The following is a 21464-nucleotide window of genomic DNA, read 5'->3' as shown; positions in this document are numbered from 1 at the left end:
TAAAATGTGTATTTGCTGCAGATGTAAACCAGATTTAAAGAAATAGGTTTAATGTGCTTTTTCAGGAATGAAGAGCAAAATCATCTGTTGTAAAGTATATTCTTGTTTAAAGGCTTAATTCTTTAAGAATGTCAAAGGATTGCTAATGTTAAAAATCCACGTATAAACTGTGTTAATTCTATATGGTTAAATGAAAGATTTAAAAGGTGAAACTAAAGCTAAACCCAGTCTGAGTTAATCAACTATAGAAAGAAAAACACCATGTTCTTAGCCTGAGAAAGGTTGACACCTCCAATGGTGGCAGGAAAGGCTAATTGCTGCTGGGAGGCCTTGATTACTCATGACAAAGGGACTTCATTAGACATTTGTCTGTGCCCCAGGCGAAGACAATAGCAGGCTTGGACACTCACCCTTCCAGGGGAGGGGTAGGAAGCTCCACTCTCCAGGGAGAGGTCCCTCATTCAACTTCAAAGCATTTGCCATTTGCTCACACTTGGGAAGAAAGAAAAAAAACTGACATCTGACTTTTGGGTTTAAAATGCTTATTTTGCTACTGAACTTCAAGCCATTTAACTTGGCAGCAAGAATAAGAAAAAGGGTGAAAAGTGCATACATCTAAATCTGAAGTTATACTATTCATTTGAAAACTTGGTAGGATTTCTTACTGCGTAAGGAACAGAAGTTATGAAGAATGACCAATTGCGCAGAAACTATTAATGTTGCAAATATAGTATTGTGCACCCATATACTAGGGGTAATTGTGCATATATGTACAGAATTGGGAACTGTTAGGCCAAACCTTTTATGGTTAAAATTGCCAAAATTCAACAGAAAGACTAAACCAGGTCCCACCGACTTGGGAGTTGGATTGGAATGTGACTCACGAAATATGTAATTTATGTATCCGATTTTCTTAGAGGGCATAATACATAAATAAGTATTTGTGGGAAAGTTAGATTTTGGTCCCAATAGCTATGGGAGGTTTCCATACCATAAAATGTAACAGCCCTTTCTGTCATCCAACCAGCAAAGAGCAGGGCGGGAACTGTGCTCTTGCCCAATCATAGCCTTGTGGGTGTGGGTAGTAAGTCTGCCCCTACCATAAACTTTGGTGATGTCATTTGGCATGATAAATAAGGGAACCTCACAACACAGAGACACTGATTCCTGACTTCATCCTGATTTCCGTGTGGCGCCCTGTTCCTGAATTCTCCGTCTTTGTTCCTGATTCCAGATTCTTTGCGAAGCCAAGGCCTCTGCATTGATGAACTCCTTTTCAGCTAGGCCCAAATTCTGAAGCAATCCCAAAACTTAAGGGAAGCATTTTGATCCAGTCTGGCTTGCTACCACTAAATGCTTGCCTGCTCCAAACTCTCCATCCCACTGATCTCCGGTCTCCAGTAACCAGTGCAGTCCAGTGAAGTCCAGTCCGAGGTGCCAGTCCAGGTGACCAGAACTGCCCAGCTGACCTAATTCTGCCAGATGTTCCCTGCTGTCCTTTAGACCCGATCCGTGTGATGACCAGAGCCCCTGACGGTCCAAAATCTTAAATTAAAGTGGACTGTAAGTAATAATAGGAATCATAGTAAACCATAGCATATTTTGCCTTGCCTTGTCTTATCCCAATCTCTCAACCATCCTATATTTACCTTAAGAACCTATAATATTGTCAGAACCATTCTTGCAACCCTGTCTGTGATTCTTAGTGTTAGCACCGATCTTATCTTCATTTGTGTTTTATTAGACCATAAATCATTAGTGATTTTGATTAAATAAAGTAATTCCCATAAAGAAAACAGAGTATCCGCCACGTGAAGGGTTACAAGCGGCCGTGTAACTGTGGAGATTCACGGGTGGCATTCTCTTTTTCTTAGCCATTAAATCTAGTTTAAGTAAAATTAACCTGTCTTTTTAAAACCGATTTTCTGCTTTCTCTGCTTTATTTATATAAAAACACATCTCATTCAACATTGCGTAACTTCCTCAATTCAATAGCTAGAGACTTCATTTCAACTCAGACTTCAACATAAGACCTGTAGCTACATCCCAACACAAAAACCACATCCAAAAAAAGTTTTGGGAATTTTAGGCGAGAATTCTCAATTCTGCAAAGTTTTACACGTGTGATTTTCAATTTCAAGTATTTCCAAACTTCCATTAAGATTCAAAGTGTGTAATATTGCTCACACTATAGCTTATGATTGTTAGCATCTTTTCAGTGTTGCTCCCATAGAGATTTATATTGATTTAAGGACTTTTGCACACTTTTCATTGTTTTGCTCAGCCATTTTAGAGTGTCATTTTAAAAGTGTAAGATTTCCAAACCGTTTTCTCTTTTGTTTGGTGATGAAAGGTTGTATTCAAATCCTGTACACCTTTCCTTATTCCTGAATACCTGCTGCTCACTCACAACTCACACCTGTTTAGACTTGCTTATTTGTGGGGTAAGGAATTTTGCAGGGGGGAATCTTAACTCAAGCGCTATTTTTTAAACAAGCCAAAACTGTTCTTTTCTCTGTGTTTTATATTTTGTGTTGCTAAAAGTGAAGTCAACTGCATTACCTACTTTCTTATTTGTATTGTCATCACATTGGTGATTGCTGCACCATATATTAAACCATATGTTTGATTTGAATTTTACATAAATAAATAAATATTACCTTTAACAACCAGCCTGATCCCTAGTCCATTGTGACCTGGGGGTATTTTGAGGAGGGGTGTGATATGAGTGGTATAGCACTCAGAATATTGAACCTATAGACACAATAAAATAAGTATTTAATTTGCGCACTGCATACTAGCCTGAGACCAGGGTGTATTGCCTGATTGAAATCCTTAACAATCCAAAGGCTCAAAAGCTTCCTTTTGCTGATCCAGTCTTGGAAGTTCAGTGCATACTTGAAGCTCAATCCCTCCAAGACCGAATTCCTACTCCTCACCAACAACACCAAACACCCAGACATACAGACCTGGCTATCAACCATGAACTCTTAGGGCTTCACACCTGAGCTCACCTCTTGCGGCAAGTCCCTCAGGTTTCACATTTACATATCCCTCTCCTCACGACACACATAGCTAAGAAAACTCAGACAGCTTGGTCTCAACTCTCTCTCCTGTGGAATGTCAAGCCTTTCCTCCCTTCGGACAGCTTTAGATCCACTGTTGAATCATCGGTCCTATCCCACCTGGACGGGGGCAATGCACTCCTCAAAGGCATCCTGTGGTCTTCCCTTGTGCCCCCGAGGAGTGTCCTACACACGTGTGTATGCCTCATCAAGGGTCTATGCCGATATGACCAAATCACCCCAGCCCTCATCGACCTTTACTGGCTCCCACTTCACGCATGAATCACCTTCAAGTTTTGCTACATCATCCATAAGGCGGTCTCTCTAAACTCACCCAGCTACCTCATGGAGAAACTCAGCATCTCTGGCGAGCAGTGCACCACCAGAAGCCAGGACCAGTGGCGTCGCCAGGAATCAAATTTAGGAGGGGCACAGAGGGGGCCAAAGACAAAAGTAGGGGGGGCAGAGACAAAAGTAGCGGGAGAACATAGTCACTACTCGTCTTAGGTAGGGGGGGTATAAGGGGGGGCACAGGGTTTCATGGGGGGGGCCCGGCCACCCCAGGTGCCGCCCCAGCGACGCCACTGGCCAGGACACATGCAGACTTGAAATCCGTCACCGGAAAAAGGAAAGGACCAAAAGGGAAGCCTTCTCTGCCTATGCCCCAAGTCTATTGAACCTCCTTCCCATCTGCATCAGACTCACCCCCATGCTCCTACAATTCAGAAAAGAACTCAAGAGCCACACTTTTCGAGAAGTCTCTCCTCCTCAACACCTAGGCCATCATGTCGTCCCCTTGTGCCACCTGACTCGCTAGATGCCGTCCGCCACTCTTCGCTCTGCCACCCAGTACAGCTGTACCCCTCCCCTGTCCCCCTCTGTATCCTACCCCCCGCTGTATATCTGTTCTGTTATTACCTCTGAAAAGCGCTGCACTGTATACCTCTGTAAAGCACTCAGTTGCTTTTCAAAGCTAGGTCTGCGCTCAATAAATACTGTAATAATATATAATATGGACGCTTCAAGCAGCCGCTCGTGTCCTGTCATGGGGAGCGCTGGCCATGTTTATTATCTTGGTTCCCATGCCATGCTGGCTCAGAGGAAAGGGCTCCTACTTAGGCAGATGATGGGACAGTGAAATTCTGAGCCACTTACCTTCTCGCATCTTGGCATGCTCGCTGGCTCGCTCACAACTTGGACTCTCGCTCAGGACAGTGCGGCTCTGCACTCAGTGAAATCTCACAGACGCAGGGAACGGGCGAGCTGGATAAGGGTTTTGAATCTGAACACTGTCCCAGCCCTCCCTCAGCCTGTCATCAAAGGTCAGGGGTCTGCAACCTTTGGCTCTGCAGATGTTTTGGACTACAGCTACCATCTGCCTTAGCCAGCATAGTGAATGAAGCGGGATCATGGGAGTCATAGTTCAAAACAGCAGTAGAGTCACAGTTTGCAGATGCTTGTCACGGAGCTTCTTTTCCATTGGCTCACCTGCTATCCTGTCGTACATAGGCTGGCATGGTGTCTACAAGGCATTGGCCCCACCCCAACCTGTGAGAAACAGGATCAGGTGAATGTCAAGGAATCTGCCAGCTGGGGGAGCGTGTCAGTATCATCTCCCGCAGACAGCCATTTGCTCCCGGCTGGGAGATCTTTTCTACTGCACCCGCCGCTTCCCAAACCCTGCCTGGGTGGTGGGGATGGAGCCGAAGACCACTCCCCATTCTACACGTGGCCTTTAGAGGCACCATTACCATAAGAGAGGAGGCGGGCCGCGTCAGGCCACCTGTCATTCATCGGCATGGTTGGCATAGGTGTGCTGCTCCCTGGGGATGGTGGTGCTCCGCAACACCCACCCCGTTGAACCACTTGCCCCTGACTTTTACAAAGGAATGTCTAGCCAAAATGAAAACTCTGGGAGAAGCTGTGGCAATGCAGACTATATTGTATTTATATGTAGACCCACATCTTCAGCCTTGGTTCTGGGGTGCAATATCTTGACAAAGGGGTGTGGGGGATGGGTGGTGTGCAGATCATCGAAAGGATTGGCGCTCTTCTGCGGCACAATCTAATGGATGTTCTCTCCAGTTTGCATTTCATTAAGGTGTTGGTATTAGCCACACCTCGGGTGTCATAACTCCCGGTGTGTGTCTCCTGCATCACTCTAATGAGGCTCAGATAAGAAGGCAAGCATCTGTGATTGTTGAGCACCGGTGAGAGAGATCTGTCTTTGCCTGACAATTTCCCACATAAAGTCAAGCATCCTTTTGAAATGGTGACATTATTATGAGCCTTTGCTCAGAGTCAATGGCACCATAACAGGGTATGACAAGGGGCTGCAGGGGAGCTTTGTGTTGTGTAGACTCTCAAGCAGAATACATATTCCACTACATTTTGCAGCAGATAGTTTTCCCATTTTACATATTACCGGGCTCAGACTGGCCTACAGGGCAATATCCAACAGGCGAGTGTGTCCTGGCGTTTTTTGGCCAAGGTAGGCCACTATGAGGAGTTACATCACTGCACAGCTAGTAGTTTTGACCAGTGTTACTGAACACATTCTCTTTAAAATACACATCTTTTCCCAAAAACTGGACACGACTCAAACACTGTCCCAAAAGGCAGCAATTGCTGTTAAGGCGTGTGGAGCCCTTCTTCATTCGTGGCAGACCCAACTGTATGTTCCATTTCGACTCTGCATACTACTGATATCACGAGATGCTTCGGGCCCAATTTCCATCTCTTCGGCAGACGAAAAACCAGCATCTAAGTCATCGCTCACCTTTACATCCCCTATATTTATTTATTCATTTATTTCTTTGTTTATTTATTTATTGGTTTGTTTGTTTCTATAATATCCGAACCCGTGGGCATCAGGGTGCTTAACAAAAAATACGCAGGAACAACAGGGAGACAGGATTGGAGCACCTGTGGAGAAACAAACCACAGCAATGCAAGCAGGCCATCTCTGCTCAGCCCCAACACTTAGCAGCTCAGTTCCACGCCTCCTGCGCCTCGCTTGCACCCTACTTATATTCAGAAATGAGGCGATGACTCTCCCAATTCAGCCAGAGGCTCATGCCTTACCTCCCATCTCCGCAACTGGCAACCTGACACCCTACCCTCTATCCTCCAGACCATCAATCTTTTCCTAAGAAAACGCGCATGCCCTCATCATGAGGTCTTCCGATGTGTCAAGAGTTACCACATGCACTAAGTATTGTTACCACATGTGGTAATTCTGGCAATCTGCCTAGCAGGAAATCCGCTAGACTGGCGGTAGATGATGCATATTTCCAGGATTTCTGCGTGCAGTATTTACGAACATCTATTCGCATTTTGGAAAATATGTTTTTGTTTCAAACATGTTGGGGGGGGGGTTCTATTTTTAACCTTCACATTGTGGGTGCTGCTAAAACTGGAGGATGTAATTACGGTTATTTGACCTCCTAATCAGGTGCTATTCACTTCATATACCTGTCATCAGGTGATAAATACAGGCAGTACACTATGTGCAAATAATGCCTGTTTTTACCAATAGTGCATTCCCATAATGAGGGCCTGAATCTGTTGGTTGCAAGGACGCTGACAGGCTGTAAACTTTACTCCTGTGATAATCCCGAATCTGCATGATTACTCAGATTCGGTACCCCTTACCAGTGATCAAAAGCTGTATCAAGTGGCACTACCACAACCTCCGAAACCTGTGATATGCTACATATCACGCAGGTGTAGCTATTGGCCCAGAGCAGTGATTCTCTGGAACACACTTTGATACTAACAATAGGGAAGCTAGCACTCTTGCGAGGGATCCTGATCAGGAATGTGATTTCTTTATCCATGAACTTAAACTAAGTTTAGACTCGCAAACGCATTCAATGGGTCGTTGCCAAGTTACAAGACCATTAAGCCTGTGATTTACATTTGGTCTTTAAAAAAAAAAGAATTAGGGGGAGAAAACGGAAGGCATTTGGAGGAAGAATTTTGATTTGCAATGCAGGAAAAGGCTAAACCGGCACAACAAGAAATGAGTTCTAGGCGCTAAGACTCAGTACTATCATAATTGCAGATCGAGAGCAGGAGAATCTCAAAGAGAATCATGTGCAATTCCTCACGAACTTCAGACTCCAAGCGCTGCACAGAACAAAGTCAGCCCACCTCAAGAACTTTGCGATGGGATTATACGTTTCTTCAAGACGAAAATTGACAAACTACTTAAAGATATTAAAAACACTTCTGTATGCAAAAGCCTCTATCTTGACACTGTTACTGATAGTCCAGGCAGTGGTATTGCAGACTTTCTATGAATCCCATCTTTGAACAGCGATGGAATTCAAGAACTTGCTTCTCTTAGAGACAGCTGGGATCCCTGATGGTCTCATGTGCACCGGATATCTTCAGGGATTTTTATTTTTTATTTAAGATAGTACATATTATGATGTTCAATGTCCTTTCTTCTTTGTACAATTCAGATAGTGGGCCTCATTACGAGTTTAGCGGTAGCCCTTAAATGCAGCGGTAGCGCTGTTACCGCCGCATTTAAGGGTCTGCCAAATCACAGCTTTGGCTGATTTCCCCCAAGCTCTGAGCTGGGGGGAAATCCGTCGAGAATTTGCTGATTTTCGGCACGTTTACTGCCGGCAGGAAATCCGTCGGCAGTAAAAGCACGAAATTTCCCCATTGACCACAATGGGGAATGGGTAATTCCCGAATGGGCTCAGTGGGGAATGGGCAATCCCCGTTCCGCCAAACCCGTGATCCGGCGCTAATAGCACTGGTGGGTTTGGCAATAGGGCTAATAACGCCGGCATTACCGCCCAACTCGTGATGAGGCCCAGTGTCTAGTTTATTTTTCCCAAATAGCTTACTAATCACTGTGGGTATAAAATGTGCCAGTTCGGCTGCTATTAAGAGTGAAGCATCGAGAACATATCACTCCAGCGTTGAGGGCCCTTCAGCGGTTGCCGGAGGAAGGCAGTGTAACATGTTCTATCATGTGCATGAGCCACAGTGCCAGGTATGGCGCGCAAGATAAGCTTCATAAAGTGCACCCCCTCTTGCATTCTGTGATCAGGATCCTCACTATTCCTCTTGATTCCGAAAAACTAGAATTGGGGAACGGCTTTCTCGGTGGCTGCCCCCTTACTATGGAACTCTCTCCTTTTCTAATTGAGGGCATCAGAGGGCCATTTACAGGTCAGGAAAGCTCCTAAAACATACCTCTAGCCATATCAGCTCTTCCTGTGATCTGCTGAGTATGCAATTATCAGAGCTTGCTTTTCACCCGGGAAGCCACACCAGTGATAGCAGCGGCCTTAACAAGGCACTTTACAAAAAGGTAGCATTTGCAAACTACTGCGCCTGGAGGATGGCTCAGAGGCAACATGCTTGTCTTGGAAGCAAAGCACCACAGAGTGAAACAGGTTTGAACCTTGGGCTGGCGTTATAAACCATTAATGACTTAATGAATCTCAGCCTCCGTACCAGACTCGCTACTTCTCTGACTGATGCCCACCCTTAACAAATATCAAGCAATGTAGATTGGATGAAATTATGTGCATGCTTTTTGTCTATACTAATATTTTGTATATATGACGTTAAGTCTGAACTATGTTGCAGAACCCTTTAATTTGTATAGCTAGTATTTTACTGAATGAAGAAATCATGATGTTTTGGGTAGAGAATGTGAGGGTGTTCTCTTCATGAACAGCACAGTGGGTGCCATGTTTCACCCTGATCTGTAAGGGCTAGGTTTGCCAGATGACTCCATGTCATGGCGGACACCCTACTCCACTCCTGGGCTTAGATTTCACCTTAGTTTTACTTCAGTCCATTGTATTTAGTTGAAGTGACTCAACAGAACTCCCAGCAGGCAATTGATTACGAGGGGAAAGCCCAGTACTGGGACATGGTGTCCCTCCAGACATGGAATTATCTGGCCACCCGAGTAAGTGGTGACTCACTTCAAGGCGCTTTCCTGAACACAAGAGTCTATTCCAGCTCAAGAGGTCTGATATTCGTCATATATTCTATTTGACAGTTTGGTTAGTCATTGAGAACATGTTCTGGGCTCTGCTGCTGGGCCATTGCGCTTCCCCTGTTGCAAGATGGCAATTCAGTTCGGCGGGCCCGCTTTCCTGCCATTATATCGCTCCCCAGCTGTGCTACTCCAGAGCCAGGATGCTGGCAGCGACGCCCTGGAAATTGCCGCGTGCCACTGCAAATGGTGACTGTGTGCTATGAGAAAGTGGATTATCTGGGGTGAGCGCGTGGGCGGGCGAAATCTGATATGAAATAAAATGCCATGTTCCGCAGAAGCGCCGAGAATACTAAACTCTATTCGTTGTTTTCCCCCGCCAGTCCCTAGACGGGTTCGTATTTGCAGTGAACCAGGAGGGCAAGTTTCTCTACATCTCCGAGACGGTGTCCATATACCTCGGCCTCTCACAGGTAAGAAGCTCGCTTGAGTTCTCAGGCTTTCAAAACTTTCCGTTTTCTCTGCAGGCCATCATTGTGTGTCAGTGGTATCAAACTGTAAAAGACAGGTTTAAACAGTTTGACACCATTCCTGTGAATAACAGCGTATTTCCATGCCCGTATCAACATGCAAGATACGCGGAAACATGATTTTGAAAACGTTTTGAATCTTTGTAAGCTTCTCTTTTACAATGTTCTTACAAAAGCATTGACATATTCCAACCTCAGATAACGTAAAGTGGATCATTTACAAATGACAGTAGTACGACCTGTGTGTAAGTCTCTCCTCCCAGCTCATCGCTTTTACATACAGTGAATCTCAATGAAAAACAAATGGGATGAAAGTACATTTCACCGGAAATGAATTCAGTGACTTCTATATAAAGCTCAAATTTTGATTTACTATATGTTATGTCTCATGTATGTTGACAAACTATAACAGCCTTGATAACAACCAGGTAGTCGAAACACGTGTCGGCTGTTCATCCTTGAAAATTAAATTTAAATTTGATATCATCCAATATGTTACAGTGATATACTTTCATATTAGTGTTCAAGTCTACAACCGTTAGTGTTTGAGCGCGAGTGACTTTCCCCAATCCATAATTCATTGTTCATCTGTTGAAAACCTTGTGGGAGGTTTGAGGGAATAGTGTGCTCGCTGCCACCAATTTCATTGAATCAATTGATATCCCCAAATGTAAGAGTGGTCAATAGCGCACGCGAACTAGATCGAACCCACAGCGTGAATAATTCTATATAAAACTCACCAATTGTTTTAAAGAAATTGGTACAATGAAAAATGCACAGTCACATAAAAAATAAAAGGTTAATTGGAATGATTTCGTATAGGTAAAGTGTATATAAAGGTTAAACATAAAGGAATAAAGCATTGAAGTAGGGCAAGGTGAAAGTGCTGGTACCTTTTAAATAGGGGGCAAAACAGGGGCATACGTTTTTACCCTAGTAAAACAGTGAAAGGAGGAATATTACTACACAGATGGGTAAATATATCGAAAAACGTTTTCATCGAAGGTGAAGTCTGTGAAGGAAATCCATTGAATTGCCTTTCGGTGAGTGGTCTTGAGGAGACATTAACTGGATGCAATTTAGCACGTCCTATAGGAAAGCATAGTGGAAAGGCATTTTGCTTTTTGTCCTTCATTGACTTTCAATAGAATTGCCTGTTATCACCCAGTTAGTACTTATTCTGTTCATAGCAATAAAAAGGAGGCTTCTACAAGCTTCACGGGGGCGGGGGAAAATGTTGTGTGTTTAAAAGCTGATCACACTATAGAGAGGACAGGAATTTTGAAACAATTGGTGGACAATCCCTGCCATGAGGAAGTCTGCTGTTTGGATCTAGCGTTCCCATTAGAAACACTTGGTCGGATCATTTTAGCAGCACCGGTTTCTTTCTCTCATTCATCTGAAAGAGCCACTATTATACACACCTAAAACTCACTTCTGTATTATGTGGAACTGTGCCACGTCTCTTCAACCATTCATACTTTAGCAACTTAATTGATTCAAAAAATCTCTTTTTTTCCCAGCAATCACAAATCTGCTTTTATCTAGAAATCACAAATGTGCTTTCATTGTGAATCTGCCTATGCGTATTTCGAGCCTTCTTTAGAGATGTACTAAATATCAATTCCCTGAAGAAGAGCAAAGGATCAAAACACAAGGAGGCAGATTCATGATGAAAGCAGATTTGTGAAAAAATATGAATGATTGCAGTGTATTGCTGTAGACGGGGTGTAGTTGCACATATCCCATAAACAAGTTTTAGTGTGTGTTCTATTAACTAAAATAGGCCTGGGGAAGGAGTCTCAACCTGGATTAGGGAGCTGTGATACTATTCATGCAATAAGTTAAACCTTAGTGTGGATGGGAATACCCTACCTTCCCAAGTAATACATATTTGCAATATTATACATGACTAACTTGGCAAAGCAACTTCATAATGGGGTAAATTTACCCCAAGCTCCAGGGAGACCGTGCAAGACAGATTTTTGACTCTAGACCCATCTATGAAGGATCCCTCTGAGATTCTCCTGCGGGTCTTGTCAGCTCCCATCAAAGGTTTAGATCACATTTCCCTGCAAGATGTAATCTATTTGTTCAACAACAAGGCTGCTAGGTTTCACTGCCAAACTCAATGAAATGAAAAACACTATCCATTCTCTAGAATAATTTTAAAGAAAGTCAGTAAAGTGGTTTGGATAGACCCCTTCTGCCATTTTTTGTTGGCCTCGCACAGTGCTCTGTCAGAAAAGCCAGAGGAGGGGTGTTGTTAGTGTAGTGGACCAGCAGGAAAGATAAAAGTGCAATGTGTGGGCTTGATGGCGGCAGGTCAGATGTAGCCAGGTCCTGTGGGCCGGTTTGCTTCTATAGTTTGAGTAAAGACTCGGGGGTGGGGGTATGTTGTCTTGAATGGAGAGCCCAAGATCTGAAACGCTATGTTTTCTTTGGGTAATGTTACCCGTTGGTGTGAGGGGAGCATAATAGGACAGAGGAGCAGAACAAAGTCATCGGTTGATCGTATTCTTGTATTATGGGCTGCGCATTTGACAAATCAACTTCCGGGGCACGAGTGGTCCAGGGCTGAATATCGGTTTCTAGACCATCAATCAGCTCCACACCTCTAGTACACCAGAAGGGATCCAAACAGATTGGAAACACAAGTAAATGATAAACCTCCTTGTCCAATTTTGGTAATGTGGATGGAAAGGTAGGCTTATCTCCACAACGTATCTGGTGCTTGAGAAGATCTTGTTTCTCGACGCTTTGCATCTCCTGCAACAGATTTCAAGACGGGAGACATCTGTGGGTATCAGGCCACAGGCAGTTCGGCAAGCGATGCTGGATGGACGGCTGCAGGCTGGCCTACACGACGGCTTGGGGGTCAAGAATCATTGTCTCTGTGCTGGTTGGTGGATCTGGAACGCTGGTCGAGGCATCTCGGATGGCTTTAGTGACTGCAGCGTGACAACAGTCAGTGGTGCAGCCGGCTCGATGGATTGACTGCCTCGAAAATGTGCTTAAAAGATGGACGCTGGTTGATGCTTGCTGTGGCACTCATGCTGGCTTCTTCAATGTGCAAGTGTCATCCTTTAGGGTGGACGGGCCTCAGCTCAGGAGAGTGTTTGCAGGCAACGGCCTTGTCCTTTGGTCAGAGACTTTCTGGCATTTCCCACCTGGGAAGCTTGCTGGCAGAACCTAGCAGGACATGCTGTGTGCTGGCTGGGTACTGGTCTAGAGCTGCTGGATGGGTCCTCTGAGGTCGGTATCTCCTCTGTTCCCTGGGAGATGTTTAGGGGAGGGATCTTAATTCCCTCTTGGAAACCCTGTCTTTCCTTCACTAGCGGAAGCTGTAAGACAGACTGTACCTTCAGCCAGGGTCCAAATGAGTCCTTCTTTTTACTCCTTTCAAAGTTGTCGGTGATCTGCCAAAAGAGGGGACCAGTCCTCTTTTAAAGCCAAATGGGTCAGTGATTGGTGCAGGCTAAGCCTACCTTAATGAACCAATCCTGGCTCCCCACCAACAACCTTCTGTTATGCGTGAGGTCATAACCAGAGTGCTTTGCAACAGGAAAGGTAAGGGGTGACAACATGCACTACTAAGTCTCATCCATCTTCTTGTCTGTTGTGGATCAAAATGTCTCTCTCGTTAATTGAGCTCTCTGTAGCTCCTGATCAAAGCACAGGTCTCCCTTGAAGTTTGTGATGAGAACAGACTTTCTATCTCCATCAAATCACATACTTCTTCCCTCTGAAAGGGGTTCCCCCTGCAGGAGTTGCCTACTGTAAACCATTGTCCCAGGCATGACATTCACTGACCTTCATTCAGAGGGGTGGTAGCTAGCTTCTAGTTGACACATTGCATATCAAAGAGGTGTTTGTTTCCTGTTCCCTTTTGTCAGTTCTTCGATCAGGCCTCTCGCAAGCCTGTTTCAATTAAGTCTCATTAGAATGCACTACCACCAGCAGAATTTTAACAATAGGGCGGATCCATGGAGCCTTTGATATTTCATTTGACTGCCCATGACAGGAGGAAGGTGTTGCCTTCCCCCTTGCTGAGAGGCTTTTATGTACCCCTGGCTGCCACATTCCAGCTTAGCATGAAAGGGGACCTGCGCCTGTAGGCTGTGTCCACCCAGAGTACACATGACTATGTGTTTGTTGTGCGGCGAGCATTTACAGGCATTGGTTTACAGGCATTGTTCTGTTAGGGTGAGGATTGTGCCAAATTAACTGGGCACAGAGCCCAGTTTTCATTACTGGCTCAGAAGGGTTTCTCCCTTGAGCCACTATCACAGACATATTTCAGATATAACCATTCTGTGACCATTCTTATGTTCCCGGATCACCGATTTTCAGGCCCTCCTTCATGTGCCCCCCAGCTGTATTTGATTTGGTTACCTGTGGCGGTCTGGCGCTGCTCGACCTTGGCGGGGGTTCCTCCCACACCACTCTGAGACTCCCCGTCCAACACGTCGCATGATGAGGGGTTTCTAGAGTACATTTTGGTCATTTTCAGCACTCGGTTTAGTCCAGAGCATGTGGAGAGGCACAGGTTGCAGACTGCTGTCGTAATTCACATGTTTACTATTTGTGTGCATATAACTAAGAGCGTGGGTGTTCGCCCGGAACTCCCATAAGGAATCGTTGTAGGCTCGGCACACTCCCTCAGGAAAGCATCGTGGAATGGGCCATGCATGTGCACAATCAGCGTTTCGGACTGCGCCCATTCATAGCTCTAAGAAGCTAGTTTTCTTTTCCTTCCTCACGTCCGCGCTCTGGTTAGGATGTTTGCAAAGCTGCAGACAGCTAAGCTTGTTTTCAGGCACATCTGTCTTCAGTTCCTTCCCTTAAGCACAAACATATGCCTTACTACCCGTGCTTGTGCGTTTGAACATGACCACTCCCAGCACCCTGAATATGGCACGTGTATTTCTCCAAAGCGCTGTGCGCCTGCGTGGGCATCCCAACTTTCAGAATCCCTCATATCAAAACAGCTCCTTAGGTCTGCACACGAGCTACTGCTTTCAGCACCAAGGAGAGGGCACACGCCTACTCGGTTTCATGTCCTTTGCTCGGGAACATACCTGTACAGCTGCGTGTGTATGCGCGCATGGTCTTCTTCAGACCCCAGTAAATCACTAAACAGCTAAGCTGGTTCAAGGAGGGAGGGAGCCTTGCTTAAACGACTCTCTAACCCTCTGTGCGCGCTGATGCAACATCTTCAAACAGACGGAGGCATATGTCTAAAGAGTTGTGTGTAAGCTTAATCACTGTCAGGACCCTGGATAGTTCAGTGTGTGTGTGCGCGCTTACTTTCGGCAACCTGGATAGGGCGCACGCACATACATGGACAGTTGTGTACTTTTGGGCGATGCATACACCTGTACGTGTAGAACCTTAAGCAGGCAACATCTGTATCTTTCAATGTGTGTAACTCGTCTAGGGCAGCTGCATTTATCTAGTATGTGTGTGTGTTACTTTCACCATCCATGTGTAGGACACATGTTCACCTATGAACTATAGCAGTTGCTTTTGTGTGTCAATGTGGACGTGGCACGTTCACACATCTGTTTGTCTCTTTGTGTTTACTAACGTAGCCAGGATAGAATACATGCATACTTGGGTATTCTGCTTAGGGGTGAAATATATCTCTAAACAGCTGTGCACATTACTACGTTTAACACCCTAAATAAGACAGCTGCATATTTTAATGTGTGTGTGTGTTGCTAAATGTAGCAACAGGCATATGACACACTGATAAGCAGCGGTGGACTGGCCTACAGAGAACTCTGGAGAGAGAGAGTGTGTGCTTGTGTGTGTGTCTCTACGGTTAGCATCATACATATGGCACATCAACAAGCAGTGGTGGACTAGCCTACAGAGAACTCTGGAGAGATTGTGTGTGTGTGTGTCGCTACGTTTAGCAAGATACATATGACGCACCAACAAGCAGTAGTGGACAGGCCTGCAGGGAAGTCTGGAGAGAGAGTGTGTGCCGCTACGTTTAGCTACACACATATGACGCATCAACAAGCAGTGGTGGACTAGCCTACAGAGAACTCTGGAGAAAGAGTGTGTGTATGTGTGTGTCACTACGTCAACAAACAGTGGTGGACTGGCCTACAGAGAACTCTGGAGAGAGTGTGTGTGTGTGTGTTACTACGTTTAGCAACATACATATGACGCACCAACAAGCAGTGGGGGTCTGGCCTACAAAGAACTCTGGAGAAAGAGAGAGTGTGTGTGTGTGTGTGTGTGTGTCACTACGTTTAGCAACATACATATGACGCATGGACTGGCCTGCAGGGAACTCTGGAGATTTCCCAGTAAACCTCTGCACCCTGGCTCTCCTTTGTATGGGTTCCTTAGTTGATTGTGCTCCCTCCACCTCACAAATGCACCCCCCTTCCATCTCTCCTCATCCCCCGCATCCATTTGAAGTACATCCTGCTTCCCTCGTTCTAAATAAATGCTGTATGTCAGTGTTTAAAATGCACTATTCGGACCAATGTTTCCCAATGCTCTTGTGGGAGTAGCCCTGACGCCCTTGGAGGGATTGGGCCTGCTCACACAGTGGGCACATGTGCGCGTCATGCTTTTATAGCCACAGATGGCTCCCATGCCTATCTCCTAATTGCTGCATTTATGTGCACTCGCATACCTCAACATATGGACATGAATACTCTAAAGGGGTGTGTTTGTGTGTGTGTTTGTGTGGATCCATGGAGAGGGAACATTAATATCCCTCAAAGTGCGCAGGCATGTTCCCACTTCAGCAACATGCACATGACATAGCCATACGTCTGTATGCCTCGGAATGTACACATACGGTTACTACGTGTGTGTACACACCTTTTTCGCTACCTTGTCCAGTGTGGGTGCATTTCTCTAGACGGCTCCGTAGCTCTGTGTGTGTGCACAATACTTGCCATACTCGTGACGCCTGCACATCTCTATCAGGAGCCCGTTAGAATGACCGTAGGACGCTTACAACTAAAGCTTGTATTAACTTCATTTAACTTGTTTTGCTTAAATGACATACTATTTGAAATTATACTGCTAAAGCCTTTCACAAAGTCCATAATCCTAGTTATCAACACGATCATTAAGAGGGTGTTATTTTCTAGTGCATTGAGGTGTCAGTGGAAGTGGGGTGAGGGCCTGCCTATTCCCTGGCAGGCGCCTTCCTACTAGGCATTTGCGGCTCTGTCTCTCCATCACTTGACCATGACTCCCCCCAGCCCCCAGCCCCAGCCCCAGCCGAAGCGCACCCTCCCACACCCGCATTCATTTATATATATCCATCTAAGTGCTTATCCCAGAACGCAACGTGGCGCCCGGGAAAATAACACAATCTTTGCTTTGCTAATGAACGCTGACTTAATTATCACAGCAATGTTCTCCAAGTTACATTGGAATCTTCATTAAGTGATACATGAACTCTCAAATGTATATTAAAGGCTATCCTATTTTTCCGCTAAATAGCAATGCCTTAAATAGGCTATTCCACCCATCTTATAATATCTGAACACGCTTGTGATTCCATTCCTTTCCTTTCCTTTCCTTTCATTTCCTTTCCTTTCCTTTCCTTTCCTTTCCTTTCCTTTCCTTTCTTTTTTTTCCTTTCCTTTCCTTTCCTTTCCTTTCCTTTCCTTTCTTTTCCTTTCCTTTCCTTTCCCCTTTCATTTCCCCTTTCCTTTCCTTTCCTTTCCTCTCCTCTCCACTCCCCTCCCCCCTCCTTTCCTCTTCTCTCCTCTTCGCTTCGTTCCTCTTTTCATCTCTCCTCTCTGCACCTCTCCTCTTCTTTCCTCCTCTCCTCTTCTCGCCTCTTCTCGTCTTTCCACTTCTCTTCTCCTACATCCCACCCCCCTCTATCCTCCTTGCCTCCTCTCTTCTCCTCTCCTCGTCTACCATTCCCTCTTTTCTTTCTCTAAAACACTCCCTTTCTCTCTTTCTCTCTCTTCTCCCCCTCTCATCAACCCTCTGCCGTTCAACCTCTCTCATAAGTCAAAACCCAAACACTTCCCAGGGCTGATTCCTGTAGCTCCTAAAATGAATTCCTAAGTAAACTCTAAAGCAAAGTATCCAGCTCCATTATGAAATCATAAAAAACGGTTGCAGCCAACCTGCTTGCCACACAGTTTAGTGCTGAACCCCGTTTCAGGGGCGGACTGGTCCTGGACCGGCCTGTTAGCCTGAGAGGAACATAGTGCCGAGTGAAGCAAGGGACTCGGTTCCGGCTCAGGGCTGTTACCCACCTAGTCCACGCCAAAATGTGCACCTTGCAGATATTAGCCCCCGGGACCTTTCATCTAAAAACCTACAAAGCAGGGTGGGAAGCACGCAGAACCGAATCAACTTCCGGGGCACCAGTGGTCCAGGGATGAATATCGGTATCTAAACCATCGATCAGCCCCACACCTCTAGTACACCAGAAAGGATCCGAACAGATGGCAAACGTAGGGAAATTATAAACCTCCTTGTTCAATTTTGGTAATGTGGTTGGAACGGCAGGCTTATCTCTGCAAGGTCGTGGTTCGTTGGTTAGTTGCAACACAGCGAACATACAATTATTACCCAATGATAAAAGGGACTGTCCAGTCAAGGTTGTATACAAATATTTACTTTATTATTATGACAACAGTCAGTTCTAGCACACTACAAAAAACAACTCACCCTGTATAGGAATGCAGAGGACAGACGGTTTCAAAGAAATAAAAAGGGATGCACTCTGGATACTGACAGGAGTGTAGTCTGTAAAGTAATTAATAGCATTAGTTCAAGGATATTTAGTTTCAACAAAAAGGGAGCAATGGGTCGTATAATGTCACTAGGGGTTTTCAGAGAAAGACCAGGGGGACAGAACCACAATGTACCTAGTACTTACATAAGTTCTTGGTGCTCTAGAGCGTCGAGTTGCTTTGAGGGTAGGTCAGAGGGGTCAGGGGAGATGGCTGAATTGATGTCAGTTTAGGAAGATGCAATATGCAGTGGAGGATTGCTGCTGCAGTATAGTTTAGGCATGTACCAGGTCAGAGCTCTGCAATAGCTCTTAATGCTTGAGAGCAAGAGGAACATACTTCGACCGTTATTTGTTTAGGCATTTTGTACAGTGTTACATGTTGCCTTGTGGCCGCCATGAAGCACTTGTCCGGCTTGCAGAAGGTATCATGGTGGAAGTCTGGCCTCATGTTGATTGGCCGCTGTGATTGTCTAAATGACCTATGGGGTTTCTGCATCTGGAGTTCGAAGGGTTCTGCGAGGGTGGGGTTGTTCGCGCCGCGTTTGGCATGGAGTGAAAGATGAGCGTCTGTTCCCCTGACTACAAACACTAGGAACATTTAGACGTGGGGAGGAAGCCAGTCCAAGCAGAAGGAGACCATGCGGGACATTCTCTAGCCTCAGCATGTGTTGCCAGGAGCCTCTCGCACCCTCAGACCTGGTCAAAGTGGGATGTGTTGAGCTCTGGCAATGCCCAGGTGAGAGTAACTACCCTCCCCCTCACCCCTCAGGCCAGATTCACGAACAGTCAGGTGGAACTGCAAGCGCTGGTAAATGAGGGTGGCTTTGGGTCTGTGCCTCCTCTATGAGTGAAGGCCAGAACTGGGGTGGCTATGGTGAGTGCTACAGGAGACTCCATCGCCAGGGATGAGGCTGGGCTCTTCTGGGTGTTTTCTCTGTGAATCCTTCTCTACATGGGCTGCACTTACCTTTACCTGTCAAAATAGGGCAGAGGACTGATCGCAGGGCATAAAGTGGTAAACAGGGAGAGTACCAGAAAGGACAAGGGGACTGGGCAGCGATACTACATTCTTAGGACCTTTTTCACCTCAAGGAAATGACACTTTTTAAATACAGGTTCTGATGTTGTTTTGGCAGCGAAATGGGACATACTGTTTAAAACCAAAGAGCCATGTTGTATACTGCCCTAATGGGTCATTTAAAAAAGAAAAGTAGGACATCTGTTTTAAAATGTACTTAGCATGATGTTATAATCACTTTTGCAAATATGCATATCGGTGTTGACTGCTGTACCAGGGACAGACCCGTCGGTCTGCCCCAAGAGCTCACTTGCAATCACACCTTAATCACAGTATGCAGAGCACTGTTAGACTACATGCCATGAATCTTAGATCTTAAAGCAGTTATACATTGCTCATTTGTTTCTTATAACTGGAGGCAGAAGGATGATCTGGGCGATTCTTATCAGGAACGGGCCTGCTTAATGTCTTCCTTGTGTTGCCTGGGAGTAGCCACGGATAATATGGCAAAACCAAGAAAGCTCGGATTGATAACTATTGGCTGTAATGAAGACCCCTCTTGCTTTGATCGGAGCTCTTTGGAAAGCTGAGAAGCTCACTTCTGTTGAATGTTGATAAAGGGATGCAGTCACGTTGAAGGGGCCCAGTCGCGTGGCGCACGGTAATTGCATTAGCGTCTTGCGGGCTCCGTTGGCAAATACCAGTGCTTAATCTTACCCAATCTCACCTGCGATCCAAAACATTTGCTTCATCTCTTTGTGATTGCGTCCTGGTCATTATGGCATGAATAAGTAATAGCCGTAATTATCTTGTGGCAAATGAATCCCGGTCCTCCCCCTGACTCCCTGCGCTCCCCCGTAATTGATGATTGCATTAGAAGTGCAATTGATTGGACTGGAAGGATGGTGTAGACTCGGAAATTAAGTCTTTCTGATGCTTGCGCGGGTTGGCAGCGCTCAGCCTTCTGATCCCTGAAGAGGGAGGCCGCTGTATGCTTGTTACTTGTTGGCTTGCTTGACTGTCTGTTTCCGTGCTGCGCCTCCACTCTCCAACCTATTCTCTGAGATGCCTGAATGGATCACTCAGTCTTTATGATATCTGATTCTCCAAAATGATCGAATGGATCACTCAGTCATTATGATATCCTATTCTCCAAAATGCCTGAATGGATCACTCAGTCATTATGATATCCTATTCACCAAAATGATCGAATGGATCACTCGGCCTTCAGGATATCCTATTCTCCAAAATGCCTGAATGGATCACTCAGTCTTTATGATATCCTATTCACCAAAATGATCAAATGGATCACTCGGCCTTCAGGATATCCTGTTCTCCAAAATGCCTGAATGGATCACTCAGTCTTTATGATATCCTATTCACCAAATTGATCGAATGGATCACTCGGCCTTCAGGATATCCTATTCTCCAAAATGCCTGAATGGATCACTCAGTCTTTATGATATCCTATTCTCCAAAATGATCGAATGGATCACTCGGCCTTCAGGATATCCTATTCTCCAAAATGCCTGAATGGATCACTCAGTCTTTATGATATCCTATTCACCAAAATGATCGAATGGATCACTCGGCCTTCAGGATATCCTATTCTCCAAAATGCCTGAATGGATCACGCAGTCTTTATGATATCCTATTCTCCAAAATGATCGAATGGATCACTCGGCCTTCAGGATATCCTATTCTCCAAAATGCCTGAATGGATCACTCAGTCTTTATGATATCCTATTCACCAAAATGATCGAATGGATCACTCGGCCTTCAGGATATCCTATTCTCCAAAATGCCTGAATGGATCACTCAGTCTTTATGATATCCTATTCTCCAAAATGATCGAATGGATCACTCGGCCTTCAGGATATCCTATTCTCCAAAATGCCTGAATGGATCACTCAGTCTTTATGATATCCTATTCACCAAAATGATCGAATGGATCACTCGGCCTTCAGGATATCCTATTCTCCAAAATGCCTGAATGGATCACTCAGTCTTTATGATATCCTATTCTCCAAAATGACCCAATGGAGCACTCAGCCTTTAAAATATCCTATTGCCTTAAAATGACCTAATAGATCAGTAGACCTATGTGCGCCACTGCATTCTGTCTATACCACTTAGA

General features: G+C 45.2%; 1 protein-coding gene across 2 annotated transcripts in view; it reads left to right on the top strand.

Annotated features, from left to right (window-relative positions):
- Window positions 1–21464, top strand: part of NPAS1 (neuronal PAS domain protein 1) — a 670224-nt gene that overhangs the window by 455471 nt on the left and 193289 nt on the right. For both annotated transcript variants that reach the window (XM_069644570.1, XM_069644571.1), the window contains one exon: window positions 9423–9512. In XM_069644570.1, coding sequence (XP_069500671.1) covers window positions 9423–9512 — 90 coding nt within the window. The remainder of the gene's footprint in view (window positions 1–9422; window positions 9513–21464) is intronic.

This window comes from Ambystoma mexicanum, chromosome 2p (genome assembly GCF_040938575.1).
Source record: "Ambystoma mexicanum isolate Mex_15411 chromosome 2p, UKY_AmexF1_1, whole genome shotgun sequence".
Lineage (NCBI taxonomy): Eukaryota > Metazoa > Chordata > Amphibia > Caudata > Ambystomatidae > Ambystoma > Ambystoma mexicanum.
Note: the sequence above shows the minus strand (reverse complement) of the source record. Positions and strands in the feature narration are given on the sequence as shown.